This window comes from Cylas formicarius, unplaced genomic scaffold, assembly GCF_029955315.1.
Source record: "Cylas formicarius isolate icCylForm1 unplaced genomic scaffold, icCylForm1.1 PGA_scaffold_10__41_contigs__length_53128322, whole genome shotgun sequence".
Taxonomy (NCBI): domain Eukaryota; kingdom Metazoa; phylum Arthropoda; class Insecta; order Coleoptera; family Brentidae; genus Cylas; species Cylas formicarius.
In genome coordinates, this window is record NW_026844214.1 from 11,246,477 (window position 1) to 11,266,832 (window position 20,356).

A 20,356-nucleotide genomic window follows, 5' to 3' on the forward strand; every position below is an offset into this window, starting at 1 on the left:
AAACAAACGACATCGTGAGGTTAAAACGCCAAGTTTAACATACACTTGGCACTGTTTACTCGTACCTTTCGCTTACCGTATGCGAAATTTCTGTGGGTTTACGCGGATCAAACCGAAAATAAATAATCCGCTTCGCTTTTACGAGAGGACAACGAAACGATTTAGCATAAAGCTGAGGCAATAAATCGGTTAAATTTTTAATTTGTTTGATTTTACGCCGCAATCAAATAAACCAATTAAAAGCACAATTGCTTGAATTTCAACAAGCGTTGAAGAATAACAACTACCGTTGAAAAGTGTTTATTATTGAACCTACGGTGAAATATGTTGTTTCCGATTTTCATCAAATCTACTGTTTCTGATAGGATTCCGTTAAAACGAACAGAATCAACAATCCTCAAGGTATTTTTTTACTGACCTTGATAAACACCGAATCGGTGTATTATAAGTTAATCGCTAAGAATAGTTCGGAATTTTATCGTTTTTTTTATATGCAGCAATATATGAGAATATTTGTTGGACCTGTGCTATTTGCTATATTATACGAAGTAAATCAGACTACTGTTTTTTGTGGAAATTTTAAAGCATCCTAAAGGAAATAGTATATTATGCAACAAGTGCGGTAAACGGCATTTGACTCACCAGTTTAGTTAACACGAGCGGAGCGAATATTTAAAATACGAGTGACTTAAAATTTTTACCGAACGTGTTGCATGCTATACTTTTTCTACGACCGTTAGTTTTTGGGTACATTTTTGTAAAACAGCACGAATACATTCACTGGCATGACCGTCAGAATTGACAAACGTCAAAATTCAAGGCGTGGGAAATATCTCCAAAAACATCCGATTGCTCCCAAACCCGTGCGATAAAATCCCGGAAATATCCGAAGTGGCTCGGATTCGTAGGAAACGAAACTGATGTGGTAAAGTGACGCTTCTCGCACGCTTGATCGGTGCGTAATTAGGTACTTTACAGACGGGAGTAGAAAAATTTAATTTTTATATTGTTTTTTGTGATATTTGATATATTTTCAATATTTCGTTTTTTGATATCAGTAAAAGCTGCTACATTATTAAAATCTTTTAAAACTCTTCACGTAAATGAGTATGTAACATGAAAAACCAAGGATAAGATTTATTAATAGTTTTAATTTATTAAAAAGGAATAGTTATTTAATAAAAATGCTCACACACTATGCAGATATTCAATATGTCCGCGGATTGATCGTGACTTCAAAATGTTATGCCGATAATAAGTATAAGTATGACAGAAATTGACACACGCAGTTTATGTAGATATATTTTATGAATGTAAGTTGACTATATTAGTCAACAAATTTATTGAAAGGAATTCTCCATGTTAGTTTCAATAATCTGTAACTCTTCTCGACATGCTGCGAATCTGATGAACTGCCTATGGTAGGTTCTTCCAAGATAATTGTACCTAATAATACCTATAATAGTATATTACACCGCAAGTTCGATGACAATATCTTAGTTTATCCAGTATACTTTTTCTATGACCATTAGTTTTATTGTATATTTCTGCAGCATAAATAAATTGAGCCAAAATAAATTCACTGAGCGACCTTGATGTGACCGTCGGATTTGACAACAGTAGGTCCGATCTACAGAAATATCCGAAGTGTCTCGCGACCGTAAGCTGACTTGCTAAAGTGACATAATAGGATATTTTAGACTAGGAAGTAGAAAAATAAATTTAGTATTATAAAATTGGTATTGCAATAAGTAATTTTTTAGGCTTTAAATAATGGGCAACTAATTCTAATTCAGCAAATGACTTTGATTTTTTTTTCCAATTTAACTAAAAAAAAGTTGTTATTCAACCTACTCACACTCTTATATTCGCTGTCACATTTGAAAAAATGTTGTTTTTGAAAATTTATTTCCACAGGTAATGTTTTAATAAAATTAGATAAAAATTAGATATTTAACATTTACCACGTTGTCAGGTTCAACAATAACTTTTCAATATTGGTAACTGAAACACGGTAAACGCACCACATTCTCATATATTGTTCAAAGTTTTTTCTCTAAAGAAAGGTTCCGGTCTTCTACGCAACATGGTGGCCGGACTCTCTAGAACGTACCGGAAGTGTCATTCAAATCGGTTTTGCGGATTTCGAAAAAAGAGAATTTCAGCGTTCCCGGCGCTCACACAAGGGCGATATTTTTAAACATGCCTAAATTATTTCTCAACTTCACGTATGTTCCATTTTCCATGGACAGAGACCCACTTTTAAACTTTAAATAGAACATCCTGTATTTTATTTTGGATATCGATTCCTCATAAAAAATAAGAACAACTTTTAACATTTAGAGTAAGCTGTAGCTCTCGTGGATTAGAACATATATGAGCCATTGTATGTTTGTTAGTTGCCAATGTGTCTAATAAACACAAAATACAATATAAGTATAGATATTAATGAACATATTTTACTTAATTTGAAATTGCAATTTGAAGTGCAACCTAATAAACATCTAAAAAGTTTCTCTTCATTACTAATATTCTGAAGTTGGTTTTTGTAACTTTTTGAATTATACAATGTGTAAAGTATAATGGTATAAATTTTTGTTTGATAAGTAAGTTCTTTACTAATTTCTCTCTTTTGCCAATATTGTTCAAATTTGTCATTGCTGTTTCTGATATTGAGTAGTTGTTTTAGCCCAAGTAGATTTGAATTATTATGTTTTATAGCCTCGATGGGTTCAACTTGTCGGGCCCCTATGACCACTTTTAATTTTCATTAACATTTGCTTTGACTTTCCTTTTTATATAGCTTTATGTTTGTAGAAAAATGTAAAAACATTTAGCATATATTTAAAACTAAAAATAAACTAACATCATGAATCTTGAAAAATAGGCTTTTTAGTACGTGGAAAAAGAGTGAGAATAGTGAAGAGATCCAAGAGTTTCTTTTATAGTTCCTATTCCTACTCTATTTGCGGCGCATCCCTGTCCTTAATGGCCCAGGCGCTGCATTTAGATCAATTACACCCACATATCTTCACTCTCTCCTTCTTGTTCTTCCCTACATGATATAGAATAGAAATAGAAATGACGTTTATTTTCAACTCGGCGAAGTGCACCACAGCTTTCTTAAGTGAGCACGTGATATACATTATGTGTCCACACTTAATATAGTTATTATAATTCTACCTACTTAACTCAATATTCAAAAATTGCACACCGGAACCAAAAACTGTAAAATTAATGACCCATTAGGGGCCATGTCGATTGTTAAACGTTGCATGGTTTTATTGGTTAAAAGCGCGTTTTGAAATTACTTGCGACCTTCAATGAAAACTTGAAAAAAATTTAATTAATGTGGTGCAAAGTAAGATTGATATCTTCTCAACAATTTAAAATATATTATACCTACTTATTTTAACCGAAATAATTTTACTTCTGAGCTTCCAAAAGTTGATTCAAATTTATGTTAAAACAGATTCGTATATTGAATGTCTAGTTTAATAAATATATTTCAACTAAATTTTCAATGTTTTCGCATAAAATTTCTAAAAAACTTTAATTTCTTTCTTTTCTTGGTTTTACTCATGTTTCGAGAAAATAGAGCTAAAATTAAGTGAACTATTATGTATTAAAAAATTCAAATAGTGTATTATGCAACAAGTGGGGTAAACGGCATTTGACTCACGAGTTTATTTGACAAGAGACGAGCGCAGCGGAGCGAGTGTTTAATAAACGAGTGATTTAAAAAGTTTACTGAACGTGTTGCATACTATACTTTTTCTACAACCGTCGGTTTTGGATACATTTTCGCAAAACAGCATGAATACAATCACTGACATGGCCGTCAGAATTGACAAATGTCAAATTCAAGGCGTGGGAAAATGTCTCCAAAAACATCCGATTGCTCCCAAATCCCAGAAATGTCCGAAGTGGCTCGGATTCGTGGGAAACGAAACTGACGTGGTAAAATGATGCTTCCCACACACTAGAAGTAGAGAAACGGCATTTGACTCACTATTTGACACGAGCCGAGCGCAGCGGAGCGAGTATTTAATAAACGAGTGATTTAAAAAGTTTACCGAACGTGTTGCATACTATACTTCTTCTACGACCGTTCGTTTTTGGGTACATTTTCGCAAAACACTTTTCTATGTTATTGATGTCACAGGATTTAACCTGTTCCAGTTTAACTCCTTGTCATTTGCAAAATATGAAATTTTATTTACGTTTTCGTTCTAAGTGCATCGTATAAATTCTTGGCATTTTGTCGGTGTATTTGACCTGCTATTTTTAGCAATTTTATCTAACTTACATTCGATTTAAACGGCGAAAAATTTGTCACGATCATCCAAAAATACGAACCTGAAAATATTTCTGGCGCCGTTTTCTGGAGCCAGGTAATAGCGAATAGTACATTCCAAGATAATTAAGTGATAAATATAGGAGGTCAAGAAAGGCCAACAAATTTTTGGCGAGTTCACATTGTTTTCCGGTTAAATATTATCTGCTACTGCGTAACATTTTATGGCGACGCAAAAACAGTTGCCAAACTTTTAAACTCGTGCTAGCTCTCGGGTGGGGAACGCCCATGAAACTCAAGTCTTTGTTTTTATTAGTAGTTTTCTTTTAGGTTTTCATATCTTAGCCGTTTGTTTTTCGATACGGTTCACTTATGAGCACAATAGGCATTTTTGCTGATTTGCCTGGAGACCATAAGTTTTTTCTGGGAATTGTTCTTTGCATTTAACAACAAATTAACCTTTTCTAGTAGATTTTGATGACATTACGGTCAGAATCACCTTGCTTCACCTGCAGCAAAAAACGTCAACCTGTATTTATCAAGCTAAATACTCACTTTATCACAAGTTGTTGATTTGTTCTGCTTTGTTCAATATTTTCTCGTAAATAATGCCAAGACTCAAAACTCGATAAATAGATTTTATTAATAAATACAAACATGAAAGTCGGTGTCGTTAGTTTTTCAAAAGCCACTACGTAATACTTAACGATAAGATTTTTTTGTTCAAACTTCATCTCAAGTTAACTTTGTCATCAAATATTAGTAGCATTGTAAGAATTTTATACTTGACTGACTGTGTTAAACATGCGCTAGTTCAAAGTTCAAGGAGATAATAGGAACTTCGGAATTAGATGTCAGTCTAGTGTCTACTTTTTACGAGTGTCTTTAAAGAATCGTAAACCAAGTTTTACTCGAAAACATAAGTGCTTCTTCCGTTAAAAAGTAAAACAGATAAAGATCAAATCAAGACAATCGAATTAAAGAAACCAAAGACAATCTTTACGTATATCAAAATGATAGAATTCCAGATGCAATAGTTTTACAAAAAACATAGCCTAAATAACTAGCAATATCCTTTAGAGTGGGCGGGGCTATGGTAGAACGCAAAATGTAAGGTGTTGTTAAGAAGTAATTGATTATTAAGGACTGCAGGCCTAAGTAATCTTTGGACGTTATTATACCGCCTTTAGCTGCTTTCCTTGCTTATAAATGACTAATTAATCTGCTAGTACCTAAGTCATAAACTCATTACTTAATTCGGCATTTCATGGGAAAAATAACCAAACACTCTTTAATGGAAGGTTTTGACTTGAAAAAGAATAAATTTTGCTCCGTATTTCATACTGAACTGGACATTAAAAATTTAATTGTTTATTTTCTAACAAACACTGGACAGTAATTTGGGTCGATTTGAATTCCAACAGCCACTAAAGTAAATAGAATACTATTGATTGCCTTGACCCGCAATGCTCTCGCCTAATTTTATGTTACTTTAGTTCGCAACGCAATGAAACATGAAACGCAATTCTTGAATGTTTAAATGAAGCGTCTTAACTTAATGCGTCAAATTAAAGTGAAGACTTTTATATAACACATGCCTTGGTAAAAGCAAATGATTCATAATAATTATAATATGTTTCGCTATCGTATAACATAAACAAGAACTACCAATGACGCTGCCAAAAAGAGATGGGCGTCGACTCAAATAGCATCTTACTGTATTCAAATTTTGATAATTTATTACTAATCAAGTTATAAGAATGTTTTAAAAACGATTTTTTTTTACGAGTTATTATATCTATTTTTTACGTTGTTTGTTGACAACTGACAAAAATGGACACACAGCAGAAACGAACATACACTACCATAGTGGTGCTACAAGATATTTTTCCCTCAAAGTAGAGCTCAATAACTAGGTCATGTTCCTATAGCCCAATTATTGTAAGTCGAGTTGAGAAACATACTAAAGTTATTGATCCTCTTAGTTTTATTTCCATTCAATATCAATTTGTTAATTTCAGCATGATGTTTCATTTGCTCAACAGTTGCTCAGACGATGCTGCAGAAAGGGTAGAATCTGCATCATCCGCAAAAAGGGAAAAGTGTGTATGTGGGAAAGATGAAAATACATAATTTATAAACACTATAAACAATAAAGGACCGACTAAATTTCCCTGAGGTACACCGCAATTCACTGACCTGGAATCAGAGACGTGTTTAAATCCTAAAGTATCTCGCAATTTAACCAACTGAGTACGACCCCCAAGAAAAAACCTTAACCAATTTAAGGCGTTACCTCCAATAACATATGAACAAATCTTGTCCACTAAAATCAACAGCGACCATACTCTTTATAGATCGAACAAAACACATGCTGTCTGCTGCCTTTCTTCTAACTTGTCAAGAATATGCTTATATAAAGAGAGAATGATTTATTCCTTTGTAAATATTAATTTAATTTTCAATATTCAAAGTTAAAAGCAACTTGGCTAATACACATTTTCCTTATTTGACAAGCAAAAGACTACATAGTGTCTCGATAACGAAAATTAAACACCCATGCATGTAAATATATCGGGAATAAATTGGAATTAAAATGAAGTGGCTTTTACTTGATGAAAATCCATAGAACGCAATTAAATTATGACAAGCAATCGTCAGATTTTCACAGTTATTTCTTGATTTACGGCAGCTGTTTCGGCAACCGCCCTTATCAAATACGAAATGTGACAATATTCCGACATCTGTATATATAATGTATATACACAGATAGATTCTTAATTTCTGTCGTAGGTTCTATCACTACCTGTTTATATATATAGATGTCGGAATAGTGTTGCGAAAACAGCAGTTAAAAATCTGAAGATGTTTTCTTCTAATTTAATTGTGAAAACAAATTGAGTTCGGTATTCAAGAAAAAAATAAAACGGGGGGGCATCACCCAATTTAAATTCAGCCTGTTATATTTTGTTATAATGCTCAGTAGGATCTAAACTCTAAGTGGTTGTTGAAATTCATCTCAAGCTTCAAGTCATTGGAGTTTATGTAATTAACACTGAAATAATCCTAAATACACGGACATCTCGAGGGAACCTTTTCGCTAGAATAACATCCTTGGAGGATCGTAAGTTAAAATAAATTATTTAATTTACATTATGCGGGCCAAAGGGGACGATCTAAAAGCGCTAATTAACAGAGTTCGGAGGTTATATAATCTAGTTTAATGCCTGACCTGTAATGCTGCGCCTGCCATATGTAGCTTCGTAATTCCTGAGTTCGGAATTAGTTGGATATATCCCTCCGTCATCCTGATTAGAGCGGGAAGCTTTCAATTTTTTCTTTGTTTTCGTCAAAGGCCGCTATGAATGCGGTTGAAAATAACTTACATTTTTTTTATTTCAACAACAGAAAAACAGAATCAATTTGAGTGCGCGAAATATAAACCTGTGTGGTGTCACTACACTACAACAATCTATAAGAAATTCAGTGACATCTAGGGCGACGATTGACGTTCCTTATCCATTTTTAACTATTAAAAGACGTGATACTTATTTGTCAATGCGCTAGAGTTCCCTTCTCAAAAGAATTCACTGTAAATATTGTTAAAGTGTTAAACCTGATGGAAATTGAGTTCATGGTTATTGCAAAGAACAAAAATATCAATGATAATATAATTATTGCTGAAGGTACGCGCCTAGACAGTTCAGAAGGTGTAATTGGCTGTTTGACTCCCTTTGCATTAAGAACTTTCCAATTTGTGCAAAGTAATATGTGAACGAAGTAAAAATTTTAAATGTATTTTAATTGTCCTTTGAGCATCTTTAACGAACGAATCGTGACAGTACGAACTGAAAATCAAATATGTTAAGATGCACTAAATTTGTGTATGGATATTATTGGTCACTAGTATTTAAGAATAGGAGGTAAAAATAGTATCCTATGTAACAAGTGTGGTAAGAGTATATTACGCACCAAGCACAGTAAACGGCATTTGACTCACGTGTTTATTTGACACGAGCGGAGCGCAGCGTAGCGCGTTTTTAATAAACAAGTGAGTTAAAAAGTTTACCGAACGTGTTGCATGCTATACTTTTTCTACGATCGTTAGTTTTTGGGTACATTTTCGCAAAACAATACGAATACATTTACTGACATTACCGTGAGAATTGCGTCAAAGCGTGGGAAATATCTCCGAAAACATCCGATCGCTCCCAAATCCGTAAGGTAAAATCTCGGAAATGTCCGAAATGGCTCGGATTCATGGGAAATGAAATTGACGTGGTAAAGTGACGCTTCCCGCACGCTAGATCGGTGGGTAATTAGGTATTTTACAGACGGGAGTAGAAAAACGGCATTTATTTAGCAGGAGCGGAGCTCAGCGGAGGGAATGTTTAATAAAAATTTACCATTTGGGTCCATTTTTGCAAAACAACACGAATACCATCGGAATTGAAAAACGTCAAAATTGAAGCCGTGAGGTAATATTTCCGAAAATATCCGATTGCTCCTAAACTCGTGCCTTAATATCCCGGTAATGCCTAAAGTGGGAAACGAATCTGGCACGGTAAAATGGCACTTTCCGCACACTAGATTGATGTATAATTGCGCATTTTATAGGACTGAGTTGAAAAAATATATTATTACCTTTGTTGCGTCTGTAAAATATTTTCCAGTCTCTTCAAAGTAACGAACGTAACTAAAAAATTAAGGCAAATTAATGTAAAATTTATCGGTTACCAAATGCTGATATAAAGGATACCAAAACATTATTATGAGTTATAATCTTTATAATCCACTATGAAAAAGTTCATAGAAGCAGTTTTAAGCTCACGAGAAAGCGCAATTTAGTCACAACACGGAGTCTCTAGCGGTAATATTTCAAATGGTTCAGTGGTTTAAACGTCTTTATTTTGCTGCGATACGTAAAAATTGCTACCCATTAATTAATTTAGAACGTCAGTTCATAGAAGAATGTCTAGTTTCAAGAATCGTCACCTCGGGGTAAAACGTATTTTATTGCCAATGTGAAAAGAAAAAATTGCTTCATTATATTGGCTGCTTGTTTCTATAGGCATTTTCGCCACGACCTGTTGGATCTGTTAATATATCCTGATATGCTTGATCGCTTAGTTCAGAGGAGCCCTGATATATAGGAATTTCTGTCCAGTTTTTTTTTGTAGATGTGCACCACTGAAAACTTCAAGATTTAGTTAAATAAGAACAAACGTTGTTCAGATTTTCACATAAATATATTTAAATGACAGCTGTTTCGGCAACACCGTGCCTTTATCATTTTGATAAAGGCACGGTGTTGCCAGAACTTTTAGAAAGCTTGGATATGTGTAACAAGGCTGGATAAATCCACAACATCAGCTTAGACTGAAGAAAACTTATCTGATATCTGTAGAGTAAATTGTGAAAAACTTAACTTTAACCACAACGAACAGTGAAGTTCCTTTAAAATATGTGCCCTTTCACGCACAAAGATGCAATTTTAAACGGAAACCTATGGCCGCAAGGTGCAAGACTAAGCAGACATATCTTTCCCAAGAAAAATGTAAAAAACAGCGCCAGTAAATTCGACTCAGAAAATGAGGATTTTTTAAACCAGACGGTGAAACACCTAACAAATTCGTAGTTATGAACCTTAATATTCAAGGGGGTATCACAAATAAAAAAGAAGCCCTCGAATCAATACTAAATAACCACGACGTCAATGTGCTGTGTATCTCAGAACATCATGAATCCTCAGACATTAATCTTCTTAAGCTTTTAGATTATAAGGTTCTTAGTTATTTCTCGAGAACTAGTTGCAGAGGAGGGGGAGTCTGTATCTTGGGTCGAGAAAGTTTAAATTTTTCAAAAATTCCATTTAATAACTCTGAAGAAAAAACTTTTCAAATGTGTTCAATAAAATTAGAGCTTAACAAGGAATGTATCACAATTTTTTCTGTATACCGATCTCCAAAGGGAGACTTCGAGGCATTTGTAGAGAAACTTTCAATAATGTTAGAGGCTATATACGAACCAAAAAATAAGCACATTTTGGGCGGCGACATTAACGTCAACTTGTTTGAAAACAACAAACAAACTAAAATACTAAAAAATATATTTCTTGAGTATAATTTAGTTGCTTCTATAGAAGAGCCCACTAGAATAACTTATCATTCTAGAACATGCATTGACAATATTTTCGTCGACTTTACCGGACTAAAAGGCGTGGCAGTAGACACATGTATTTCTGGCCACACGTTTCAGCTCTTCATTTTTGAGGAGTTCTGTCATAATAATTGTACAGAACGCCTTTTCAGAAAGTTTAGCGAAAATAATGTAAATTCTTTTATAGATTTGGTATCCAACACAGATTGGAATAATTTGCTCTACGATATTCAATCTGACGACTTAGATAAAAAATTTAACACTTTTTACGAAAAACTGAAACAAATATTTATGTCAAGTTTTCCATTTACAAAAAAAGGAAAAGTCTCGAACAGGAAAAAAACCTATTGGTTTAATAGAGAATTAAGAGAGCTGAGTCGTGCGGTACACGAGATGCATCAAATAAACAAAAGAATAAAAAATGATCTACATAATAAAAAATACAAAGGACTTAAATCCCATTACAACAAAAAACTTAAACACGCAAAGTAAACTCACCACAATTTAAGGTTAATGAAATCTGATAACATAAGTAGGGAAAGTTGGGCAATGGTCAGCGAAAATAGCAACCATAAAAGTAAATCCTCTTCTATAACCAACATAACCGTTGGTGGTGAAACACTACAAGACGGATACAAAATCTGTGAAATTTTTAACAAATATTTTGCTGATCTTGCTAACAATAGCAAGCAGCCTCAAAATCTAACGCCTGATATTAAAATACACTCAAGCTCGATGTTTCTCTACCCTACTACAACAGTAGAGATAACACAAGTAATTAGAAAAGTATGCCGTAAGAAATCATCTGGAATCGATGAAATACCGGGCACTTCGTTAATCTCTATTAAAGATATTATAGCTCCTATTCTATCATATTTAGTCAATTTGAGCTTCCTCCGGGGCAAGTATCCACAGGCCTTAAATAAGTCAAAAATCGTACCTATTTTTAAAAACAAAGGCAATAAAACCAACATAGAAAACTACCGGCCCGTAGCTCTTCAATGTCAAGTGGCAAAAATTTTTGAGTCCTGTTATAATGACAGACTGCAGAGGTTCCTTGAAAAATACTCTTTGATTTCTGATGCTCAGAACGGATTCAGAGCCAACCGCGCCACAAGTACAGCTCTGGACTATGCGCTGGAGCATATCTACAATAGCCTTAATAACAAAACAGCCACCTCTTACATCTTACCTCTACGAGAGAGTACAGCAGGTTGTGATCGGCGGTTCAAAATCTAGCCCTCAATATGTAGGCAGAGGTACTCCGCAAGGATCCTGCCTATCACCGCTCCTCTTTAATTGTTTTATGAACGATCTACCTCAGGATAATATAGATGCATTATTTGTACTGTATGCAGATGACGCAAGCATTTTAGTTACAGATAAAAGCAGAGCTAATTTAAAAGGGGCCGCAGAACCAAGGGTCACGAGGGTGAATGAATGGTGTCGCGATAACGGACTACAATTAAATAAATCTAAGTCAATAGCTATGGAAATAGTCACAAAAAATACTCGCGTCGATTCCAGTATTCTTCTCTAATTAGAGGAACGTTCAATAGAAAACGTGGAGGCTACTAAGTTTCTCGGTCTGCACATTGACAACAAACTTACATGGAATCATCACATCGACAACATATTGCCCAAATTAAGCTCCTGCTCATACTTAATCCAAAATATTCGAGATACGGTATCCATTGAGGTTTTAAAGCAGGTGTACTATGGGCTGTTCCAATCAGTGATAGGCTACGGTATAATCTATTGGAGTCTAGCCACTGGTGCACACCGGGTCTTCTTATTTAAGGAACTTCAGATCATGACACTTCCATCATTATATATTTATTCCGTTTTGATTTACATCAAAAGTAACATGATAAGATGGAATAGGAGATGTGACTTGCACGAACATGACACACGGCAAAAAGATTACTTGGACGTTCCATTCTCTAGACTGCATATCGGGCAACAAAACCCAAGGTATTTTGGTTTGAAAGTATATAACAGAGCTTTACATTTCTATAAATGCTTCGAAGAAACTGTGTTTAAGAAAAGCATTAAGACCTTTTTAACTGATAGGTGTCTCTACTAGATGATTTTTTTTAAATGTATTTTTTTAAATGTATTGTTTAAACACTGTATTTTAATGTGATGTGACGTGCTTATTATACCCATATAAGTGTTATATGTAGTATCGAAAAGCGAAATAAATATCTATCTATCTATCTATCTATGATCTGCAAGCAGTCAAAAAAAGAAATACTGAACCAAATACCACAGGGTGTGATGGAACTCTCATTAATGCTATAGTTTATCTAATATGTTAAGCGTAATTAACCTACGGAATCTAAATACAAATTTTAAATGTTAGTCAGGTTATTTCATTTGCTAAATTCCGAGGGCAAGTCGTTGTTATGACAGTGCGAAAGAACATTAAGGAGTGAAATTGTCTACTTTGCTCCATAGTAAGTCACTATGCAACTTATTGTAACCTTAAGAATTTGTTTGTAGTAAGCTTAGATTATATATATCCAGAAAAACTCCGCGACAAGTATCTATCTCACCACGTAATGTTGATCGGGCTTTATTAGAAGTGGTTAGAAGTTTTTCCTGCTGGTTTTCTGGAAGACCGAGCTTTGATTTTATTTTGAACAAACTCGACCTATACGAAAAAGCGTATGTTTCGTATGTTGGACAACATCGTAAGAAAACACTTTTGTGCCCAGTGGGTCTATTTTAATTTAACGTTTTTATATTGAACATTTAGCCGCAAAGAACATTTGCCAAACCATCCCACATTACCAACCTATTCCATGTGAAACGGGAGGTTTTAAAGTAAGAGCCCCCAATATAACACTTCCATTTGACATTATTCGAATAAATTCTCGGCTATCTTTAACTCAATCAAATTGTCCTAAAAACTAAGCGCCGCCATAATATCCTTCTAATGTTGACCCAACGGAGAGTGGTAAGCCGTTTCATGCAAATTAAATAACTCCTTAAAGTTACGAGCGTGGAACAAAGATGTGTCGAGTGCAGAGCATTTGGAAACTAACGGACATTTATGACGGCGCTAATTCTGTTTACCGTTATTGGTTCCGCAATATATTCAAGTAAGGGGGCAATATTCATAATTTGATTCAACAATTTGCTTGTACGCATACTCCAGATTTAATTAGAGCTAATTAATAGCTTCGAAGTTTGATGGAGTATGGTATAATAATATAAACAACAATATTAATAATAACATTCTGGCAGGAGTGATTACAAGAAGTGTCATGACAACGTAGCTGTAACAATCTATTAGACTGTATGTGAAAGAAATACCAATATTATCAATACAAGCCTAACCATGTGGTGGTGAGAGAAATATATTATCAAATAATAGTAGCAGAGGACTAACTTTCTTCTAGTCACATTACGTATCAATGTATAAAAAGCAAACTGTGTGAAAATTTTAAGAATAAACTACTTGTTTAAATGATAGGTAGACAATCGTTTATTTGTCCCAAAGTTGACCATGACCAAAAAACTAAAAATGAAACATAGCCCAATGGGGGTAAAAAAATATATATAGAACATAGCCTAAACGGCCATCTGTAAATGCAAATACATATACATTGATTAAAATTAATTAAAAATTAATTAAAATATGTTTTGTTTCGGTTGTTACCAAACGTAATGTATGAATTCACCTTAGTATAGCAAATCAGTGTCTTTTTGCTTGTGAGTAATAAGATTTGAACAAACCCTTCTGAAAATCGAATTGACTATAAATTTTTCCAACACAATCAAATATATTGCACACAGGATTCCAATTGTTATGCTCGGTTCAAAAACTCTGAGCAATAAATATTTGACATATTAATCTAAACTGAAACTCTGTTTTGAATACTCATACGTACAATCTTGCTCCAACATTTCCAATACGTTTCGTATCACGCGTATATACAAAGCAGCGGCAGCTCGTAGTCTGTAGAATGTTCCGCGTGCAAAATGCCTTTTAACATTCGTAAACAATTTAAATTTTACGTTTCAAAGATAAAAGCTCTCTTTAATGTAATTCCACGATAGCGCAAATAAAAAAAATGAATAGTTCGAAAAGCATGCGAGTTGGCAACGTATTTTCGGATGTTTACATATATAAAAGTTTTGCGTTGAATGTCACCGTATCCGAAAATAGTTTTAAATTCGGTGACTCCGGTGATACATTTTTACGGGAAATTAAGCATTCCTCGTCATTCGATAAAAGACAGACGCGTTTCCTCCTAAAAAAAGTCGATGTTTCGGACAAGAAACGTACACCAAAACTATAAAATTCCTTTAATCAATTTATTTTTGAAAGTCGACGTCATAACCTGAAGGATCTTGATTTGAGAAACATGTTCGATAGACGACATACAAAATTTTAAATTAGTCCCATCGGATATTTGAGAGAATATCTGACTTCAGCATAACGCCAAAAATAAGTTTTTAAACGAAACCTTTCAAAATTACAATTATTATAAAATTGTTTACAAAAAATTGTCCCACTCACAGAACATTTCCAAAAACGTTTGTTTCATTCATCGCACTAGGTACTAGGTATTATAATATTTTGTTTTGTTTGTTTTGCAAAAAGGATCATTTAACGCATTAACGACATAAATAAATAAAAAGTAACAGTTCGGGAACAAATTTAAAAGAATAAAAAAAAAACCATATACATTAGTAATATGAAACAGGCTTAATCTCATCATTAATATTCACTTGTAGCAGCAATTTAGTATTAAATAAGGTTCTGATTTAAATTAATAACTATGTCACAATGCCTGATCATTTTTTTTTATTAATTATACGCTGTTATAATACTAATTACCACTCAGGTATCTTTATTTATAGAATGAAATGACGCTTGACAGTTTTTCTAACAAAAGCTTACCAATATTTAATGTAGGGTTAATTTTGCCGCGATATTTGAAATAAGTCACTAGTCCCATAAATACATATTTTTAAAATTCATCGAAAAATAGAACTCTGTACCGCTAAAGAGGAATCGAAAGATAGTCAAATATGTAGTTAATAAAATATAATTATTATAATAATATAATATTATTAATATATATAATAAATATAATACTACATGGCTTTAAAAGTTCTTATTCTACAAAAGTATTGCACCATCGTCGTTGTCTAATGAGGGAAAATCAAATTCATCTATAATATTTTCGTCCAGAATTCCAGGCTCCACTATAGGTAAAATGGGAATTGAGGGATTTAGGGGTAGTGGGAGTGGAAGATCAATTTCGCATGACGGTTTGGGTTCTTCAGTTGTAGTTGCTTTGATGTCAATCAATCCTGTTGTTACGTTGGTTGAATTGTCACCAGTGGCACCTGAAACAAATTCAGAATTTCGCTGTAAGCTAAAGTAAATAAATTAGGTAAGCTTTAATTTGACAAATATAATATTCACTGGAATTAATGTGAAAGAAAGTTATTAATTGTAAAATGAAAAATCAATAATTCAAATGACATATCGTTCATCAGGAACAAGTTTTGCTTAATATACTTATAATCCTTATGCAATGGGTTCTAAGAAGCACCCATTCAAATACATAGACTTAGTTTGAGCATTAGTTTGAGTCCTGCAAACGTACATCGATAAACTGACAGTTGTAAATTAACATTGTATAATTAATTTATGATTTTTTTAGCATTATGTAAACTTCAGAATGTAAACCACATTGATTGACATTGACATTGATCTCTTGCATGCATTTTCATGATGTTTCTGTGAATTCTTCCACTAGCTTGGCATATTCTTTTACTGAGTTTACTACTTTCTAGTGCTCTATGCAAAATACTTGTACGCAGACTATAATTGAAAAATGTTCTTAAAATACACTTTGTTTGTTTGCAAATTACAAATAATTTATAAATAAAGGAGTACTTGTACTGAAGTGAATAATAATTTATTATCAGCATGAAGTAATTAGAAATGTATATTAGCTATTGGATATTGCTGGGCAACGTTTAAATTTGACATCGCGGTTAACGGTAGCAAATACTCGCAGATGACTAAGGTCAACGCAGATATTTTATGTCCATTATTTAATTTTTCGTTGACGCAAGCCGACAACTTGTTCATAGTGGATGTAGATGGTCTAACCAGCATAAAATTAGGTTACGTTTATGGGAGTAATGTTGGGAACTTACACGATATAAAAAGTTCGAAATTTTATTCGATTTACGTTCATATAGTTGTACCTATATGCGCCCTTCCCATGTTTCAACTTTATATAACAATTTCTTATGGAAACTTACTATGCAAAAGAAGAAAATACTTACTTTCAACAATTGTCACATTTTTAGCGGCGAGAATTCCAAAAATGTAGAACATTAAATGTGTTCGACATTTATACATTCTGGTACGTAGTGAATAACAAACTGTTTTACTTGTAGTTGCACTGAAAATATTATGTTATCTCTCGACCTTAACGGATAATTTTTTCATTAAATGGGCGTTTCGTTGATTAGCTATAAGGGCATTTGCCAACTGGGCGTTGTGTTGCACCTAATTTTTTTTGTAACGTTCTGGTTTTCTACATAGTGCAGGTAACTTTTCCGATTAGTTCAATAGCGTAAATTTTATTGGAAATTTCGTTTACAAGAGGTTGTGCTGATACCGCTATTTGACATAGTTGTTGCTATTATTTGAAATGAACAGGAGGACTTTGTGATATTACATTTATTTTTTTGAAGTTTTCTTGACCTTAATACTGTAAAGTACACATTCTGGGGACCATGATCGTTGCGAAGTATAATAACAAGTTGTTAAATAATTTCGAATACAATAAACTAAATGTTCCATAACAAATAATATAAAAATAAAAAGTATAATTGGTCTTCGGGCAATTTGTAATAATTGCACTAGCAATTGACTAGCAATTTGGTAAAATCCTTTCAATCAATCAATCAATCATTCTTCTTCTAAAATTAAGGGTCAAAACGGAAGATACGAAATTTAAACCTCCCTATACAAATTAGAAATAAACAAATTCATTGAAAAAATGGTGTAGTCTATGTAGAAGTAACTTTAGGGAGAAAACTAAGTTTTAAAAGCTATATAGATCGATTTTAAGAAAAAATTGGGATAATAATAATAATATAATAAATATCAAATATCGAAATGCAGGCAGATATCCCTGGATAACCTAACACAGACTATAGGAAGGTATAACGGGTTTCATTGCGTACGCGCGGTACAGGCAACTACAGCCGATGGGAATGGAAAAGGCAGGTAATTTATGAACATAATCGAATTAGGTATTTAGTGGTTTCAAAAAAATTTCCGAAGTTTAGTTATTTTTCTCCTTAGCGTTTTTACATACATAAAAAATTTGTCCTCGGTTTTCGGCCGACATGGATATCTTTTTCGTTCTAACGATTTATGTACGAAATACTCTTAAATATCCTTTTTAACTAATGTTCGTTCCAAAATCTTAAACTGATTTAATACATAATTTCGTGTTCATAATTTAAATATTAGACTTATAGGTTCCAGAACTCCTCCTCTACATAAAACAACACTATTTGAGCTTAGTTTTTCATTTAATATAGCTAAATTGTATAATAGTCTTCCTAACAACATCAAACCCCTGACTCCAAGTAGATTTAAATTTTATACCTTCAGATATTTTTTCGAAAAGTAAACTTTAAAAAAAAAAAGCACAGTCTATCTTTAACAAACGTGAGCAAAATAGGATGCATTAATAAGTGTGAGAAGTAATTTTTTTCTGTTATTATCGCCATAAAAAAAAGAGTTATTGTTTCTCAATCCGTTTTGTTAAATAGATCAGGGTGGCTAACATACCGGATTTCGCCCATTTCTGTGAGTCTATATATATATATATATATATATATATATATATATATATATATATATATATATATATATATATATATAGATATATATATATATGACACTATATTCCGGGATATCATCCGTTCGCTCGTTGAACTCCGACTGGAATCCTGCATCCGACTGGAATCCTGCAGACGTTTCGCCAAAATCTCACTTGGCATCTTCAATGCTCGCGCTCCGAAAACACTTCGAACACTCGGAGCGCGAGCATTGAAGATGCCAAGTGAGATTTTGGCGAAACGTCTGCAGGATTCCAGTCGGATGCAGGATTCCAGTCGGAGTTCAACGAGCGAACGGATGATATCCCGGAATATAGTGTCATCACATTTTTCCATCCGTGAATCAATTCGTGAGAATATATATATATATATATATATATATATATATATATATATATATATATATATATATATATATATATATATATATATATATATATATTTCGTGAAAGAAAACGGTTATTTGTAGAAAGTATGGATATACAGAAATAAAGACATATTATTATTATTATATCTTGGAAATAATTTTTTTCTGTATTTTGTTAAATACTGCAACAAGTTGTATTTCTATGCTAGGTATGCACAATCAGCCAAGATATATAAAACAGTTGGTTAAAGCAACTGTGAGAGGCATTTCAAATTTGAATTCAATGATTTGCAAAGGGCCATCGCCCCGCTTCATCTCTCCCGGAATTATCTTTTCCATGCGATGGTGATTGTGCTTATTATTATATTACTACGTTTCTCTCATCTACGTTTGAATCGTTACCTTTATGCATATTATTTGCAAATATCTATTTTCGTTATTCACGATTGTATCCGGTAGACCCCAAGCAGAGAAACGGAGCGTACAATAACATTAACTCGTGTGCCTCTTCTGGCAACTTGTCTATTTTCGGTGCTTTAGCGTGGACGACAAAAATAACATAGTATTTAAAAAAGGAACGCCAGGCACTCCCTAAAAACGCAACAAAGATAGAACTTTATAATTGGATTTCATTCATTGTAATAACAGTTTTGGGCATTTTTTTTCCGTTAAGCTGGAAGCTACAAACGATGAAAAAAAAATCAATATTAAAAGGAGTCGACATCAATTGGATTTTACAATTTCAGTTGGCAATGAAGCTTCGTCGATTAATTTAAACACTAGAAAGGAAAAAATAAGCAACTTTGCATCAACATCAGCCAAATTGTTTTTTTTCATTTTGTTGCATTTTTAAATTGACTATAAACCGTGATAACTATGAACACCTTGTATAAAATTTTTTGGCATTTTCGTATTCCACTTAAAAAGTTGTTTATTAAATGGTTCTTTAAGTTTGAATTCTTAAAATAAAAAAATTAAATCGCATTGTTTATTGTTGCTTAATCTTTGCAAACGCCTTCTAGCAGTCGAAGATGTGAGATCAAATAAGATGTGGTTACACACGAAAATAATTAGTTTTGTTGACTTTGTAAATTATTCCTAATTTGAACACCAACGCAAACGCGTTGGTTGCATTTTTCCATGTCATTGTTTGCCTATACCGTTGTTACTGTCGTGACTCTTTTATTTAGAGCGTTTGTTTTGCAGAAGTAATTAAAAACTGGAGTATTTATTTCCAACTTCAGTTCTCGTAACTAGTTAAATTTGTGATTTTTACTTCGCGACAGAATTTGCCAAATCGGAAACTAATTTAATTAACTAAAAAAAATTAAAATTACTTGGTAAAATACACAAGCCTTCAATTTAAGCAAAATAGCAAACGTCTTTTATATAATTTAAATACTATCAGCAGACTATATCATTTCTTTTTCGTCTCCTTATAACCAGTGTTTCGTTCTGTGCTTATATGCTTATATATTTTTTTCTGTATGAATGATCATGACAATTATATAATAAGAGACGACGAAATTGAAATATGAAAACCATAAATTTGAATTTACCGAAGTAGATAAATTTGGTGGACAAATTTGACTGTAAACAAAATTTGAGTGTTTGATATTATTATTAAATCAACGTGA

The 20,356-nt window shown here is 33.1% G+C and overlaps 2 protein-coding genes across 2 annotated transcripts in view; one reads left to right on the plus strand and one right to left on the minus strand.

Annotated features, from left to right (window-relative positions):
• Positions 1-20,356, plus strand: part of LOC132701002 (hemicentin-1) — a 178,944-nt gene that overhangs the window by 13,958 nt on the left and 144,630 nt on the right. The gene's annotated exons all lie outside the window — the stretch shown is intronic.
• Positions 15,504-16,926, minus strand: LOC132708145 (uncharacterized). Its single transcript, XM_060680282.1, has 2 exons — positions 16,778-16,926; positions 15,504-15,823 (listed from the first exon to the last, which is right to left on the minus strand). The coding sequence occupies exons 1-2, from the start codon at positions 16,851-16,853 to the stop codon at positions 15,594-15,596; spliced, it is 306 nt and encodes a 101-aa protein (XP_060536265.1). The 5' UTR covers positions 16,854-16,926; the 3' UTR covers positions 15,504-15,593.

Bases quoted from the DNA above. Each gene is read 5' to 3' on its own strand.
- LOC132708145 (XM_060680282.1), bottom strand. From the start codon at position 16,853: ATGTATAAATGTCGAACACATTTAATGTTCTACATTTTTGGAATTCTC. The intron at 15,824-16,777 runs GTAAGTATTTTC...AATTTGTTTCAG, and splicing joins AAATGTGACAATTGTTGAAA to GTGCCACTGGTGACAATTCA.